Here is a 14683-nt window from a genome sequence, read left to right as displayed (position 1 = left end):
CCGAGTAGTTCATAGATTGTCTCCAGGGTATTAGAAAGTTGGCCGCTTGAGGTACGAGATAAATGAGCAATTCTATTCATGTTGCTTAGACCATAGGTAATCTGAAGTAACTTGATTTTGTACGAAATCTGGGGGTGATCTGTTCTATTACCCACCAGGCAAATTGTTCAGAGCAAGATCAAATGGCTTTAGCATCCACGGACATGCAGTAGTGGATTTATTACCGTGATCATAACATTTTCAACGATAAAAAGAACTTTTGAGTAGCGAGAATAAGGCATAGAATTACTACTCTACTATGTGATAGCTTGTCTAAATGGCACAGCGCAGAGAGAAGAAACGAAGAGCTATTTACAGTTGGAGCCACCCAATCTAAGCAATAGGAGCGTAGAAGCTAAACATTCCCTTGGGATCATAAGCCTCCTTCAACTCCTGCAGGCGGCTCTGTCTCCAGGCCTCACTTCCGTACCACTCCTTGGGACCCTCGTCACCGAAAGCATAGTTGACATAGACAGGGACAGTGTCACGTCCAGTTCCCTCGTGCAGAATGTCTCGGACCTTGTGGCCAATCTCAGAAGCCTTCTCATCCGTGGCAGTTCCGTTGGACTGGTAGCTCAACAAAGGGCCCACAAGAATGTTCTGGTTTCGGTACGCGAAAGCGGTGCTCTTGGAGTCAATAGCCTTGACACCCTCAGTGGAGTAACCATCGAAAGTAACCAGAGAGCCGTTGAAGATGGAGTCGCCTCGGATGTTGTCGGCAAAGTAGTTAAAGGCCTTCTTCTGCGCGGCTGGGTTGTAATCCTGAAGGTAAATGGGGAAACGGGGGTTCATGGCTCCATTCTTCTGGCAGGGGCCGTCCTCAGTGGTCACCCCGACCCATTTGGCAAGATCTGTGTAGACACCCTTCTTTGCGTCAACTGCGAGGGGCTTCAGTTCCTGGAAGGGACCAGTGTATGCCTTGTCGACTACGTCAACGCCCTCTTGCATGAGGAGGATCTGGACAATAGGCTATTTTTACTGGTCAGCATTCTGTCAGAATACGAAATCAAGTCCGAAACTTACACCAGTGGGATCCAAATCAGGAATGTTGAACCAGTAAGACCAGTTAATCAGGTCAGTAGGCTGTGTGCCATTCTTGAGGATGTACTTATTGATGGTCTCGTACAACTCCTCAACCTTTTCACCCTTGAAGGTCAAGCTAGCAAATGCCCAGTTCTTAATCTTGGCATCGTAAGTCTTGGAAGTGACTGAAGTGACAATGCCAAAGTTGTGGCCAGCTCCCTTGAGAGCCCACCATAGCTCAGAGTTCTCGTCAACAGTGGCAAGAGTACCGTTAGCAAGAACGATGTTCATTGACTCGAACTGGTCAGCGATGAGACCGTGGCGACCCTGAAGCCAACCATGACCTCCACCGAGGGCTGGACCGACGTAGCCCACACATTCACAGCAGCCAGTGACTATCGATTACGTTAGCATTTATGCCCACGTTCTCATTCTTGTGCAATGAGTGTCAATCTTAGACTTACCCGTCTGCTTTCCAGCCTCCCAAAGACCCATGGTCACTTTCTTGGATGCGGTTCCACCAAGAATGGTGACACTCTTTCCATCTTTGGCGATCTTGACACCAGAGAGCTGGTTGAGATAAATCTCGATACCCTGCTTCATCTGTCCCAGAGTGGTGATTGCTCCATGAGCACTGTTCTGTGCCAGGAAGGGCAGGTTCTTCTTGTTGGCAAATTTGACCTGTCGCAGGGTGTTAGCTTGAGTGAGGTCCAGAGTCTGTGGGTAACAGAGACACGTGGGGTGGTATGCATAAGAAGCACAAAATGCTTTCAACGACCAAGAGGGAAATGATGTACGAAACAATAGACATGGGAACTTACAATCTCAACGACATCGTTCTCAGTGGCGGGAACAGCGACAATGTTGACAGTTGGCTTATCAAGGTTGGACCAACGCTTCGAAGCAGCGTCAAAGTCCTCAGTGCCAGGGAAGTAGACCTTTGCAGAGGCTGACAGCTCCTTACTAAGCGCCTTGTAGTCGACGTCTCGAGACCAGAGGGTCTGAGAGGCCGCAGTGACAGCCAATGTGGCTAGACCAGTAAGAGCTTGCAGATGCATGATGTCTTGGCGAAAGAGGGTTGGTTACAACTGGAACGGAAAGCAACGGCGGGGACTCGGAGCGGATTTATGAATGCTTTCTTCTCCGCTGATGCGTCTTTTCGAGAGTGCTTTCGGTTACGACGACCTCCTTTCCACGACGCGGGATACTCGATATGGCCTGAGCTTACGATGAAGGCTCATCGGACACTGCCGATGTTTCCGTGAATAATTTAGATTTCTTACTATGATGATGCGCGACGTTCTCAAGACGGAGGCTCCGGAGGATTCGCATCCTGACTAGGCGAGAAATGATTCCAATTGTTAATGCAACGTCTTGATGGATCGCAAGGGGGGCAGAAGGGGCTTTGATTCGTGGGTGCAAGTCATACAGGGCCCAGGTACAGATGTGTAGATCTGTCGGTCAGCAAACGTAAAAGTCATGAGCAAGCCTTCCCCGTCTTGTTGCATGAATCATGTAACCGATTAAGTTACTATTGCAACGACAAACCCCACGTCATCTCACCTCAGCTGCCAGGGGACAGGTACAGACAGAGGGGTTCTTGAGAAACAAATCTTGCGGAAGCGTACAGTGCGAGATATCCGGGGTGTGTATACTATGTACTTTATCCCATCACTCGGCCGAGGGTCCAGAAATTAAAGTTCAAGCTGATGTCGTGGCACGGCACTGGGTCCTCGGCGCTACGGTCCGGCAAATCACGAAGGATGCCGCTTTAGAAAGGATTATTTCTAGGGTGATGGCACTGTAACGGTTTTATTGGTTCTGTTACGTTGCGGATTGTGAGTCTCACGATGACGGAAATGGCAGGATTGAGCAAAGGATACCTGCAAGATAGCGAATGAGATCCTGCTGTGATGAATTACCTGTTGTTAATTTGTAAGACGAAGGTAGATAGAATCAGCTAGAATGACCGAGACTAAGTTCAAAGAGTGCTCTTTCTGGATCTTGGGTAATGCAAGGGCGTAGTGTTGAATAGTGGAATGCACATTACTGGACATCTTGAATGCAAGATCCAGGGTAGCTTCACAGAACATAACAAATACTAATATATTTTATGAAATACCGATTAGACTACAAATAATATGAGAAATATGATGAGACTTTTATAGAGTTAAAATTAGGACATACAGTAGTTTCCATTTTACTAGAACTACCACTTCTTGTGTCACTCCTATTCCACTGTTGCTATTATTGCGCAATGAATCATTCTTCCCCGTTATACTCTGCGTATGGCAATCAAGTACTGAACCGATCAAGGCGGAATTGATCAAGAGCTGAATCTGTCTCTCCGGTCAAGATTTGTTTGCTCACCAATTCTCCAACAATAGCTGCATTCGTGACGCCAGAGTGCATGGCTGCCACACTGACATTTCCAAGCCCCGTCGGACCAATAATAGGCATCCCATCGTCAGGTGTTGGTTTATTACCAACAGTGAAATAGTCGAACTCAAGCTTGTCACCGCCAATCAGAGTCTTCTGTAACTCCTTGAAAACATCTCTTGCAGTTTGCGCAGGGTTGTCGCCTGGATCGTCACCAGGGTTTTCGCATCCGGCTTTGATAACTCCGTCCTTGGTTTGACGCATGTAGAGGTACTTCGAGTTGACAAGGCTGTGGAGCAGCTGTTCTTGTACAGGCTTTGTGTTGACGATTAGGGCTGGTACGGAATGGATTGGTAGCTTGATGTTTTCGTTTGCTAGGAGAGGCACGCTGCCTAACCCGGCTGCGACAACGACGTGGTCGCCATGAACCTCTTCCCCGGAGGTCAAGACCACTCCAGCGACTTGACCATTGGTCTTCAGAAAGGAAATTGCAGTAGATTTGATGATTTTGGTGGAGTGATTCGCTTCTGCATCGGCTACCATCTGGCGCGCAGCCAAGTGTGCCTCGACCGAACCCTCCTCTGTATAGCAAAGGCCCCATTCAGGGATACTTGTAAACTCAATCTCTGGCTCTCTCGATCGTATATCATTTGCTGACAGGCGCTTGACACCATAGCCCCAACTCTCCAAGCTTTCTTGTTTCTGGATGAAAGTCTGTGCTGATTTGTGCCAATTGACTGATCCATTCCAGGTAACGGGCAGGCCAGGCAGTTCACGTTCCATTTCTCTCCATCTCTTTAGAGATCGGGCGCGAAACTCGTAGTAAGATTTGTCATTGGTGGAACTGGCGTTGAGCCACGCAAAAGAAGCTGAACTGGCAGGACCGCCGATGTCTTCAGCGATGATGGTCACCTTTGTGTGTTGAGCCAAGTGCCATGCGATGGAAGCACCGACGATACCCGCGCCGATAACGATGACGTGAGGGTTTTCTGAGGTCTTCATTTTGATGCACAGTTGTTGTTTTGATGAAGTTTGACGAGTGAGTTGTGATACGTAGATGTCATGATATGCTGAGATTCACGTTACACTAACCCCGCCTCTTAGTAAGACAGAACATCAAAAATGTGTGCTGAATTTGCACATGATTTCATCAACAAAGCGATAAAAAGAAATGGCTGCGAAAGCAAAAGTTTATTGTTTATCAAAAAGAACCCCAAAAGAACAAAAGAAACTCCCCCGGGAAGGCTCGAACTTCCGATCTCCCGATTGTCTATGAATAACAGTCGGACGCTTTAGCCAACTAAGCCACAGGGGATAGCTGATTGGATGAGAAAGACGGTGACTATTAGACACTAGATGCAGAGTTGACTTCAACAGACGCAGTTTCTTGATTCTGTCTTTGAGATTAGACTACCTTCAACAACTCTGCGACTTTTGCTGTGATTTTGTTTTCCAGTTGAACTTTATTAATTGTGCGGCCTTGTGGCCTTGTCAAACTTTATATTATTAGCCTTTATTGTTGAATTATCGGTGGTTTATGGTTGCTGCCCTCTCAGATTTTATTGAGATATGAGAGTGATGATTGAGTGAATCGATGGAAGATCTAAGTTGAAGGACTGCGGACAGAGAAAGAGATGTGTATGTATGTACGATGTGACCACGTGATCGTACTTGTGATTTTTTCACGCTCAACAGATTTACCCTTTGAAAATGAAAAGCGTAGCCATATCAACTTTAACAACTCAGCATACTGTAGGTTTGACGATAATCCATTTCATCAAGCTGACAGTCTTATTTTCATCCTATCTTGAAAGTCTATTGCAGTCTTTTGATTTATTGGTTGCAACTCCATAAGAACAAGTGATTTAACATTGGGATAAAAACTCAAAACGTGGTTGCCTGATCATTTTCCAACTCTGGATAAATCCGCTTTTCAGCCATCATATTAACTTTATCTGCTTTATAAAACACGACTATCAGCAACAGTTGATCCTTCTCTTCTTTTTTATTCCGTACCCCGATCCTTCCAAGTTCGCCGACTCACCTCAATCTATCGAATTCAACAACCAATCTTTGTCGCCATGTCGTCAGATTACGAAGAACCGAAATTACACCCTGGGCCACACTTGGAGCTATTCAATCCAGTCCCGGAACCACTCCCGGAACCTGACAGGAACTTTCACAAGTTTTCCTCCCTTCCTCCGGAGCTTAGGATTATGATTTGGCGGGAGTCTCTCGCCTGCTCGCGCTTAATCACAATAGGTCAGCGGCCATATTTGCGAGCTGCTAAAACGTCCTTGATTACTACTACCTATGTAGTTAAAATCCCCCAGTACTTGGAATTGAACCCCGCTCTTTTTGTTAACCAAGAGTCTCGAGACATCGCCTTGTCATACTACCGCATTCGAATCCCGTGCATCAGCCCTCGTGACAAGATTTATGAAGGGGATGTGAACGGGATATTCTACTTCAACCCCGACTACGATACTGTCGTAGTGTTTGGGAACGATCGGTTAGGTTCATGGGCGAATGAATTTGTTAAGTTCGCTCAGGAGGTTCAGGCTGCTGATACAAAACAACTGGGTCTCAGAAATGTTGCTTTCCACGCAGTGCCACGGCGGTTGCAGAATATTGCGGCACTTGAAAAATTAAGTCAAAACAACGGGCTTAGGCAGGTCATGTCTGGGCTTTGCAGTGTCACGTTTGTCCTGGCCGTATATCGACAAGGAGAGTGGAGCTCAAGTCCAGCCAGCCGCTCTAGATATAGACGCAGTATCCCAGCCAACGGTATGCGATACACCTGCTTCCAAAGAGTGCCTCAGGATCCCAGACCTATCCAACAAGATTTGAGACACGACTTTGCGCAGATACGCGAAACCGGTTCCGATTTTGAACAGCTCCTGGATATTCGGCCATCTGCATCCACTTGGATCCATCTTCGACGTACCTGGAAACTGCAGAGCCCATGCGAGCATAAGTTTAGTCTTACATCCCGTATGAGGTTTTCTTACGACAGAAGTAGCATTCTGTGGATTCTTAAAAGCGATAACCGCGTTTGGCAGAACTCCCTTATCTCGATAAAGAGGGCGGGCTTAATACCGAAAGGAGAAGAAACATTCGAAGAGTTAAAGACAGCTCCTCAGACAGCTATTGGGTTTTGGATCTTCCCCGTGGACGCACTAGGACTGACACCGCCTGAAGGGGCGCCTGGTTATACTGGGGAGGAGTCTGCGGTGCTCGATCTCACTGCATATCACCCGGAGCTGGGACTATGTGACATTGACTAAGGCACATATCCCAATTCTCTGGGTAGTGTAGTACCAGACATTGTCTAACTAGTCTTTGAGTTTATGCTATTTGAGCGTCCTGAAGTTGCAATGTTGACCGACGAGATTCGCCAAATTCACTCGGCCAGCAACCTGAGCGACGAGAAAGTGAGAATGAGGTAACGCATTGGACTGAACAATAATTCAAAGACATTCCAGATGAAGACATGAATATTTTGTTCCCATTGGAAACTGTTGGTAGCAACAGTTTGTCATAATAGCTTTATACCAAGATGCAGTCTAATAAATTTATGCAATTACTTGTGTTGGCCCAATAAAGAAGTGATTAAGCTGAGTCAGATTGGTGGAGACTTCATGCAGGTTATGTGGCTGTGTTGACACATGAGTTCCTCTTTGCGCAGTCGTCAGGCTCCAACACTTCAACCTCATCTTGATTGCAATTATGGAAGCCGTAGGTCTTGTTCTCGGTGTCGCTGGTCTTTTCAGCACATGTCTAGAAGCCGTGGAAAAGGTTCAGTCCTATCACTCCTTCAGACCTGATTCCAGCACCATAAACACCCGATTCAAGACTGCCAAGGTCCTTTTGGAGCAGTGGGGACGCAATGTCGGGTTCGAAAACGGCATCTTGTTAGCAACGCATAACGAAAAGTTGGATGACCCTGATACTGTGGTTGCTGTCAAGGACGTGTTGAATATCATCAAGGGTATCTGCCAGCTCGGCAGTCAACATCGCGCAGCTAATGGAGCCAATGGGTCTCTGATTGCTGGTAGAAGGCAGAAGTTGAAATGGGCGTTTGGCGATAAAGAGAAGCAACAAGAACAAGTTGAGCTTTTGGAAAGGCTTGTTGAACAGCTACGGCACTTAGTTTCGGAACATCATCTAGATCCTAAAGTCTCTCAAAGCCACGCCTCAATTGCCGACATCAAGTCTATTCTCAGCCGAATCGAGAAAGAAACACGAGGTAAGGTCCAGACAAAAGCTATCAAGCAAGAAACTAACATGACCAAGGCGAAATTCGAAAAGAGGTACTTTTGTGGATTGGCCACGGGCCCACCGATCAGCGTTATCACGATTCACTACAAAAGAGACATGCTGAAACATGCAGCTGGATTTATGATCGAGAAGCCTTCCAGAGTTGGCTAATTCCAGACTCTGGCTCTGGCCTTCAAGCTTTGTGGATCAATGGCCCTGCTGGATTTGGCAAGACTGTCCTCGCTGCAAGTATAGTCAACCATATTTCAACCACTCTTGACACGCCTGTAGCGCACTTCTTCCTTACATCTGAGTCGAAAAGTCGGGATGACCCATTCTTGGCTGTACGAACCTGGATTGCACAAATTGTATCCGAACATCAAGGTGCTTTTCAGTGTGCTCAATATGCCTGGGAAGAGGATAGAGATCCTATTGCGCCCCGAGCAACACACCTGAGACTCCTGACGCAGATCGCGCAACTTATTCCCGGCTGTGCCTTTGTCATTGACGGTCTCGACGAATGTGTCAATCTTCACAACCATAACGCCTCAGCAACTGCATTTCTTAAAGCTATCAACGACGCCTTGTCAAATACTTCATCAAGACTCTTGGTAGTCAGCCGCGACGACCCTCACATACGCCACGCAACAGCCAACCATTTCAACGAATACACGATTTTGCCCAGTGATGTTCATGCCGACACTGTTTCTGTTTCTCAAGAGATAATTAACAGAAAGCTGAACAAGAAATCCGACGAGTTTCGTAACTCTCTTTCTGAAACTATGGTCACTCGATGTGAAGGGCAATTTCTATGGCTACGGCTTCAAGAAGAATCGTTGAGAAACGGAATGAACATGAAAAAGCTCCGGAGTGCTGTGGAGAGTACTCCTCTCGGTCTAGAGGCACTATATGAGCGAGAATGGAGCAGAATAGTCAAATCACCTGACTACGACAGAATAATTTCCCTGCTTCGATGGGCGGCTTTTGCAATCCGACCGTTGACGGTAGGCGAAATAACTGAAGCTGTTTTGATTGGCAATTTTGACGATTTTCCTCTAGACGATCTACCAGATGAGATTGATGATGACTATGTGGAAACGGAGATAGTTGGCCTATGCGCTCCGTTGATTCAGATGATTCATCGGTGTGAAGACAAGGTAACAGGTGGCTCAGCTGCACGTCAAACCGTGCATCTAGCGCACTTCTCTGTCAAGGAGTTTCTACTCACGCAACTTCCTGCACCAGGAGCAATCCAGGCCAACACAAGCTTGGTGTCTCAGTATCAGCACACGCTTCTTGCGACGGCTTGTCTGCAGTATATCAATTTTGAAAATATATGGGCTGATACGGCTGATCTGACTGCCCCAGGAGCAGCAGTTCGAGGCTACGCTGGGATGGCCTGGAGCCTGCACTTGAATGCTGGGCTGACCAGCGACGAGACAGCAATGGATCTTGTCACTGCATTATTCGATGAGGAAAACTCGGTGTGGGGTCGCTGGCGGTTGTGGTATCACATGCAAATCAGTAACATTGTTGAACAAGGCAACGCCACTAGATTCACAAGGTGGATGACTGAAAATTCTGGTCCGATATTCTACGCGATTGCAATGGGAATTGACTTTATAGCCGATAAATTGATTCCTGAGTACATCTCAGGCGTGAGGGATATGGTTGACCTTGACCGTGTGGCACTTCTTATCTCACGGGATTCGGGACGACAAAATATGCTTGAGAAGCTCCTTAAGTCTGGAGTCAGTGCCAAAGTTGCGGAGCCAGACGGTACAAGTATCTTGTATCTCGCAGCTTGCTGCAATTCCTCTCAAGTGGTGCAGATTCTGATTGACAGGGGAGCCGATGTGGCAGCAACCGACAGAAAAGGCTTGACGCCATTGCACGTTGCGCGAAATGCGGACATAGCGAGAATACTCATACAAAGTGGTGCAATTGTCGATGCCCGAACAATTGATGGCTGGACACCACTGCATGCAGCAGCTAACTCAGGACCAACTGAAGTCGTTGATATTCTTTTGGACATGGGCGCTACGGTTAATGCTCGAACCCATTGGGACTACACTCCTTTGCAGTTTGCTTGTAGTAATGGTCGCTTAGAAGCAGCAAGAAGCCTTATAGGCAATGGGGCTTCTCTTGTTGGTGCAATTCACATGGCATGTCAAACTGGCCATAATAAGGTTGTGCAGATGCTGGTTCATGAAGGCGTCTGTGTAGAAGAGATATGGAAAGGTTCAAGTGCAATCCAATCGGCTGCATGCATGGGAAAACTCGAGACATTTAAGCTGCTCCTTGACTTGGGAGCAAACATACATACAAAAGATGAGTATGGAGATCGTACTTTACATCTTGTATGTCGGAGGGGTCATACACAAATCATCAAAGCTCTGATTGACGCGGGGGCTGACATCGAAGAACCGAATGCCACTGGCTTCACCCCGTTAATTATTTCCTGCTATAATGGACACTTGGACGCCGCGAATGCTTTGATCGCTGCTGGGAGTCAGCTCTCCAGCATTATCAAGTCTCATGGCGGGATGTTACTTGGGAATGCAGTTGAAAAGGACTATAAGAAGATCGTCAACCTTCTCATAGACAACGGGGTAGACATAGCGGACCGAAACGAAGATGGGTGCCAGGCTCTCGAGATTGCGGCCTCGCATGGACGTACGGAACTGGTAAAACAATTTATCGGATTGGGGGCCCCCGTTTCAGGTGCTAACAAGCATGGACGGACATGTTTACATCAAGCTTGCCTCTACGGCAATCTTGAGACTGTTCAGTTACTGCTTGACGCCGGCTCCGATCTGTCTTCCATTGACAATACAGGCCTTACATGTCTCCATCTGGCATCTTTCAGTGAGCGCATTGAGATCGTGAAAGATCTTGTTGCGAGGGGTCTTAGCATCTCGAAGAAGTCATTTGACGGAACCACTGCTTTGCATTGTGCCATTGCTGGAGGAAGCGTCGAGATTGTCAAATATTTGCTTGACGAGGGAGCCTTGCTAGAAGAAGTAATGAATGATGGACACGATACCATGGGCATCGCAGTGTCCCGAGGACAACTTGACATTCTCAGGTGCCTTATTGAAGCTAGTCCAGAAGGCACCATCAACAATGCTAGCCCAAACTTTGGAGTGCCTCGACTACACATGGCCACATATGGGCATCATACAAAGAGCGTGGAGACGCTACTGTCCATCCCAGGTATCGAACCAAACAAGATTGATAATTCCGGACGTACAGCCTTGTTGCTCGCTGCTAGAGAGGGGTTTGATGATATCGTTCAAATCTTGGTTGACGACGCCCGAGTTGACCCAAATTTGATCGATTGGTTCGGTTCAACACCACTTTTCGCTGCGGTCAGAAATAACCATGTAAAGGTTCTTGAAGTACTGCTCAAGAGTCCAAAGGTCACTACAGAGATAAGAGATGGTTATGGGATAGATCTCTATTGGTGGGCGGAGAGGTTTGAGAATCCCGAAGTGCTTTCTCTTTTACAGCAGTATCTTGGGGAAGATGAAATCTTCCCTGACGACCCTATTAGCCCTGACCTCGACATCAATTTGACGCCTTTCGACCCTGACTTGCACTGCTGCGATGCTTGTCTGATCAGTACACGAAAACCAGGACTGTATGAAGATGGCGATGTGGAATTTATTTTTTGTTCAGATTGTTGGAGAGCGCAAGCATGGGAGACATATTGTGAACGCTTGACGGATGGTCCGTCAGCTGCCCTCAATTATAGTTCAGGTGGTGCTGGGCAAGATAATGGGTAATACATAGGAATTTGACAGGAGGAGAGGTCGAGGAAAAATAACTAATAGGATCTTTCAGGAGGCCACAGTTTCTTAATCACATCATCTAGGACCATCGGATCCATAACAAGACTTATTCGGGCTGGGCTGTTAGTCGCGCCAGGAACTTCCATAGCCAGACACTTTGTCATTGCCAAACCGTGACCAACTTCATTCACATACTCTTGAGCATTTCGTACCCCACCAATCAGACTTCCTAGCAATTCCTCCCATCGACTTAACTTGGTATTCGTAAGTCTCACAGCACTCATGATTTCTAAGATTGCTCCACTTGGAAGACGGAATGCCCTTTGCCGTCCCGTTTCAACAACCTGTGCATCATAGAGCTTCATCGCGAGTGGAGCAACCATCCCAGCCTCTATGTCCAAGACAAGCCGACATCTATCCGGGTTTGAGGGAAATGATGCGAAGATCGATGCCGTGAAATTCTCGTTCCGAACAATCATATCACCGAGCTCTGGACTAAAGACCAACGGTATCTTGCTGGCATTGGGGTATGCGTAGTTGTGTAGCGAGTCCGGGTCAGGCGTCCAAGGGTTTGTGTTTTCGACTATCCGGGGCCATTCAACCGGCTTGTCACGAGCTGGGTAGTAGGGTGTATTCGCATCACCCGTTTGGGGGATATCGGAGACAATGCTATGGAAGTTGCGTCGATCAATTGCGCTCGTTGTATTATCGTAATTATGCAATGGCTGTACACGTGGTCGCTTTCGGGGGCTAGGTTCTGGTAGCGGCGAAGATGTTGGTGCGGGTGGAAAGTCATGTATACCTAGTTGTTGCAGTTGAGCTGTCAAGATTAGAATGTTGATTCAAGGGGGGAATGCGATGCTACGCACAGCGTCGTTGTGATCCTCGTCTAGCAGTCCAGAGCGTGTTTTGCAATCGCATGACTAGAGTCGGCTCCACTGGTACGCTTGCTACACGCCCCGCGATATCAGAGACGATATCTAGAGGTAGCGCAGAGAGGCATTCAAAGAAATAGCTGAGTTTATCACCATTCTTGGTGACTAGGAAATATGCTAACCAAGGCCAAAATCCCCGTTGTTTGAAGGCTTTTGAGATAGGCTCTGAATGGTCTGTTGCAGAGAGTGCTTCATCGAATCCAACAGGTGCTATGAATGGAGGATTGCCTTGCGGTGTTTGCAGGCACGCTGAAAGCTGTTGGGTAATCGTGTCGACGTCGAGGTTCTGAGACAGAGCCCGAGGGGTCCGTACACCGGGCGTATCGACACCGGCGGTTTCCTCATTAGGAGAACGGTCACTCATCTCGTCAAGCAATCAATACTGGAGGGTATCGTCAAAGAACAATGCACACGCCCACGGGTTGCTTGCGCAAGAAATCTTTTAACCGAGAGCACAAAAACAACGCGCGTGGTCATATTGACCCTGACTGAGGGGAAACCCACTTGAGAGATATCTATTGGCTGGAACGAATGACCTGATTGATCTACACATTCAACAGGGGATGGGCATACTTAGTAATATCAGACTGGCTACCGCGACCAACCGCGGCGGATCCAGATTATGCACCTCGCCCCGACAAGGAGCCAGCCAATCACTGTAAGTGCGCAATGGACACTACGCTACACGTCCTTGACTTCAATATCATGACAAGAAGAGTTTTCAAAGTAAAATCAATGCCAACCCTGCTGCATGGTGATTATAGGCTGTGACTGCATCGTTGGGAACTTGAACGAGGGGTCACCAGGTGATGTGGCATATCATGGTTGTATATACCGAGAGGTAGTTGGACGAGGGTAAGCTACGTTCCCCTGTCTGAGCGGCGGCATCAAAGTAGAATCAAAGCCTACGATCCTGCATGGTGATTGTGGGCTATGACTGCAGCGTTGGTTACTTGAACGAGGGGTCACCCACCAGGTGATGTGGCATATCATGTATATACCGAGACGTAGTTGGAGGAGGGCGACCTACGTTACCCCCGTCAAAGCAGAAGCATCAAGATAGAATCAATGCCAACGCTCCTATGTGGTGATCGTGGGCCGTGACTGCAGCGTTGGTTGCTTGAACGAGGGGTCACCAGGTGATGTAACATATCATGGTGGGATGTACTGAGACGTAGTTGGAGGAGGACGACCTACTTTATCCACGTCTGAGGCGCAGTATCATGCTTGGGCATCACAGGTCACCTTTGATATTGGTTGTAAATGCACGTCGATGGAGATTGTGTTGGTTGGGCAAATTCCTGCCTGCATCCCATTCAACAACATGACACGGCAGTTGCCTTGAACGAGGCAAGAGACGTGGGATATGAGCAGCCATGATGAGTATAAAGTTGGCTCGTTGTCGCGCTGAAATCCAATATCTTCTTTCCATCCATCACACACAAGAATTCACCATCAACACCAACACAGTACCTTTCACATCTTTATCATACATTACAAAAAAATCAAAAACACTCAAAACCAAAAAAAAAAAAAAAACATGTCGAACAACAACAACAACAACAACAACAACGCAGGAGACCGCTCTTCTCAAGAGTCGGTCCCTTTGATCGCAGAGGCCGAGCAGGTCACCCTCTCTACAAGCCCCCAAAGGAGGCCGACAAGGCCCAACTTCATTCCTCTGGGCTTGCTGTCAAGGATGCCCGAAGCAAAGGGAAAGGGAAAGCCCCTGCCGACCAAAGCAAGCCTACTGAGCCCGACAATAATTCTCAGGCTATTGCCACGGCACTCAGTGCTCAGCTTCGCCGAGAAGGGAAGGCTGCGACTCAAATCGACAACGATGGACCTACTAGGCCCATTGATAACTCCCGAGTTATTCCTGTAGGATTCAGTGGTGAAACTGCCCGGGCAAAGGGCAAAGGGAAGGGCACTGAGAATGCAGAAGGACAAAAGTAGAAATGTGAGTTCTAATTATCAGATGATAAGATACGGCCATTAACAAGAACGACAGGTCCACCAGCCAACAAAGATCCACCGTCTTCATTCACTTGACATGGTGTTTTGACAAGCCGACAAAGACCGACCCCTTTTCATTCCTTTGGCAGCTGCTGGCTAGATTGGAATAAAGACCGAAGCTTCAATTGGTATCTTCGCTCATCAGCAGCTTTCGTTTCGATATGCTTCCTGGCATCTTTCTGCCAGAAGAAGTACATTTGTTTCAAATCATCAACCAATCCTTTTACCGACGAAAGC

The 14683-nt window shown here is 47.5% G+C and overlaps 7 protein-coding genes and 1 non-coding gene across 8 annotated transcripts; 4 read left to right on the top strand and 4 right to left on the bottom strand.

Annotated features, from left to right (window-relative positions):
• Positions 1-372: 372 nt before the first annotated feature.
• Positions 373-2120, bottom strand: FGSG_11399 (uncharacterized protein; the record flags this gene model as incomplete). Its single annotated transcript, XM_011327532.1, has 4 exons — positions 373-1008; positions 1063-1457; positions 1527-1779; positions 1884-2120. 4 exons carry the CDS (start codon positions 2118-2120, stop codon positions 373-375), a joined length of 1521 nt encoding a protein of 506 aa, XP_011325834.1.
• A 1237-nt stretch (positions 2121-3357) lies between these two features.
• Positions 3358-4443, bottom strand: FGSG_11400 (uncharacterized protein; the record flags this gene model as incomplete). The annotated part of the gene is made up of 1 exon (XM_011327531.1): positions 3358-4443. The coding sequence occupies one exon, from the start codon at positions 4441-4443 to the stop codon at positions 3358-3360; it is 1086 nt and encodes a 361-aa protein (XP_011325833.1).
• A 229-nt stretch (positions 4444-4672) lies between these two features.
• Positions 4673-4756, bottom strand: FGSG_20789. Its single transcript has one exon. It is a non-coding gene; the product is annotated as a tRNA-Asn (tRNA).
• A 766-nt stretch (positions 4757-5522) lies between these two features.
• Positions 5523-6728, top strand: FGSG_11401 (uncharacterized protein; the record flags this gene model as incomplete). The annotated part of the gene is made up of 2 exons (XM_011327530.1): positions 5523-5703; positions 5761-6728. The coding sequence occupies 2 exons, from the start codon at positions 5523-5525 to the stop codon at positions 6726-6728; spliced, it is 1149 nt and encodes a 382-aa protein (XP_011325832.1).
• A 442-nt stretch (positions 6729-7170) lies between these two features.
• FGSG_13970 (uncharacterized protein) lies at positions 7171-7872 on the top strand (the record flags this gene model as incomplete). The annotated part of the gene is made up of 2 exons (XM_011327529.1): positions 7171-7690; positions 7835-7872. The coding sequence occupies 2 exons, from the start codon at positions 7171-7173 to the stop codon at positions 7870-7872; spliced, it is 558 nt and encodes a 185-aa protein (XP_011325831.1).
• Positions 7873-10748: 2876 nt separating this feature from the next.
• On the top strand, positions 10749-11489 carry FGSG_13969 (uncharacterized protein; the record flags this gene model as incomplete). The annotated part of the gene is made up of 1 exon (XM_011327528.1): positions 10749-11489. The coding sequence occupies one exon, from the start codon at positions 10749-10751 to the stop codon at positions 11487-11489; it is 741 nt and encodes a 246-aa protein (XP_011325830.1).
• Positions 11490-11601: 112 nt separating this feature from the next.
• Positions 11602-12794, bottom strand: FGSG_11403 (uncharacterized protein; the record flags this gene model as incomplete). Its single annotated transcript, XM_011327527.1, has 3 exons — positions 11602-11650; positions 11691-12297; positions 12365-12794. 3 exons carry the CDS (start codon positions 12792-12794, stop codon positions 11602-11604), a joined length of 1086 nt encoding a protein of 361 aa, XP_011325829.1.
• Positions 12795-13970: 1176 nt separating this feature from the next.
• Positions 13971-14315, top strand: FGSG_11404 (uncharacterized protein; the record flags this gene model as incomplete). Its single annotated transcript, XM_011327526.1, has 1 exon — positions 13971-14315. One exon carries the CDS (start codon positions 13971-13973, stop codon positions 14313-14315), a length of 345 nt encoding a protein of 114 aa, XP_011325828.1.
• Positions 14316-14683: the final 368 nt, after the last annotated feature.

The sequence above is a fragment of the Fusarium graminearum genome, chromosome 3 (genome assembly GCF_000240135.3).
Source record: "Fusarium graminearum PH-1 chromosome 3, whole genome shotgun sequence".
Taxonomy (NCBI): Eukaryota; Fungi; Ascomycota; class Sordariomycetes; order Hypocreales; family Nectriaceae; genus Fusarium; species Fusarium graminearum.
Note: the sequence above shows the minus strand (reverse complement) of the source record. Positions and strands in the feature narration are given on the sequence as shown.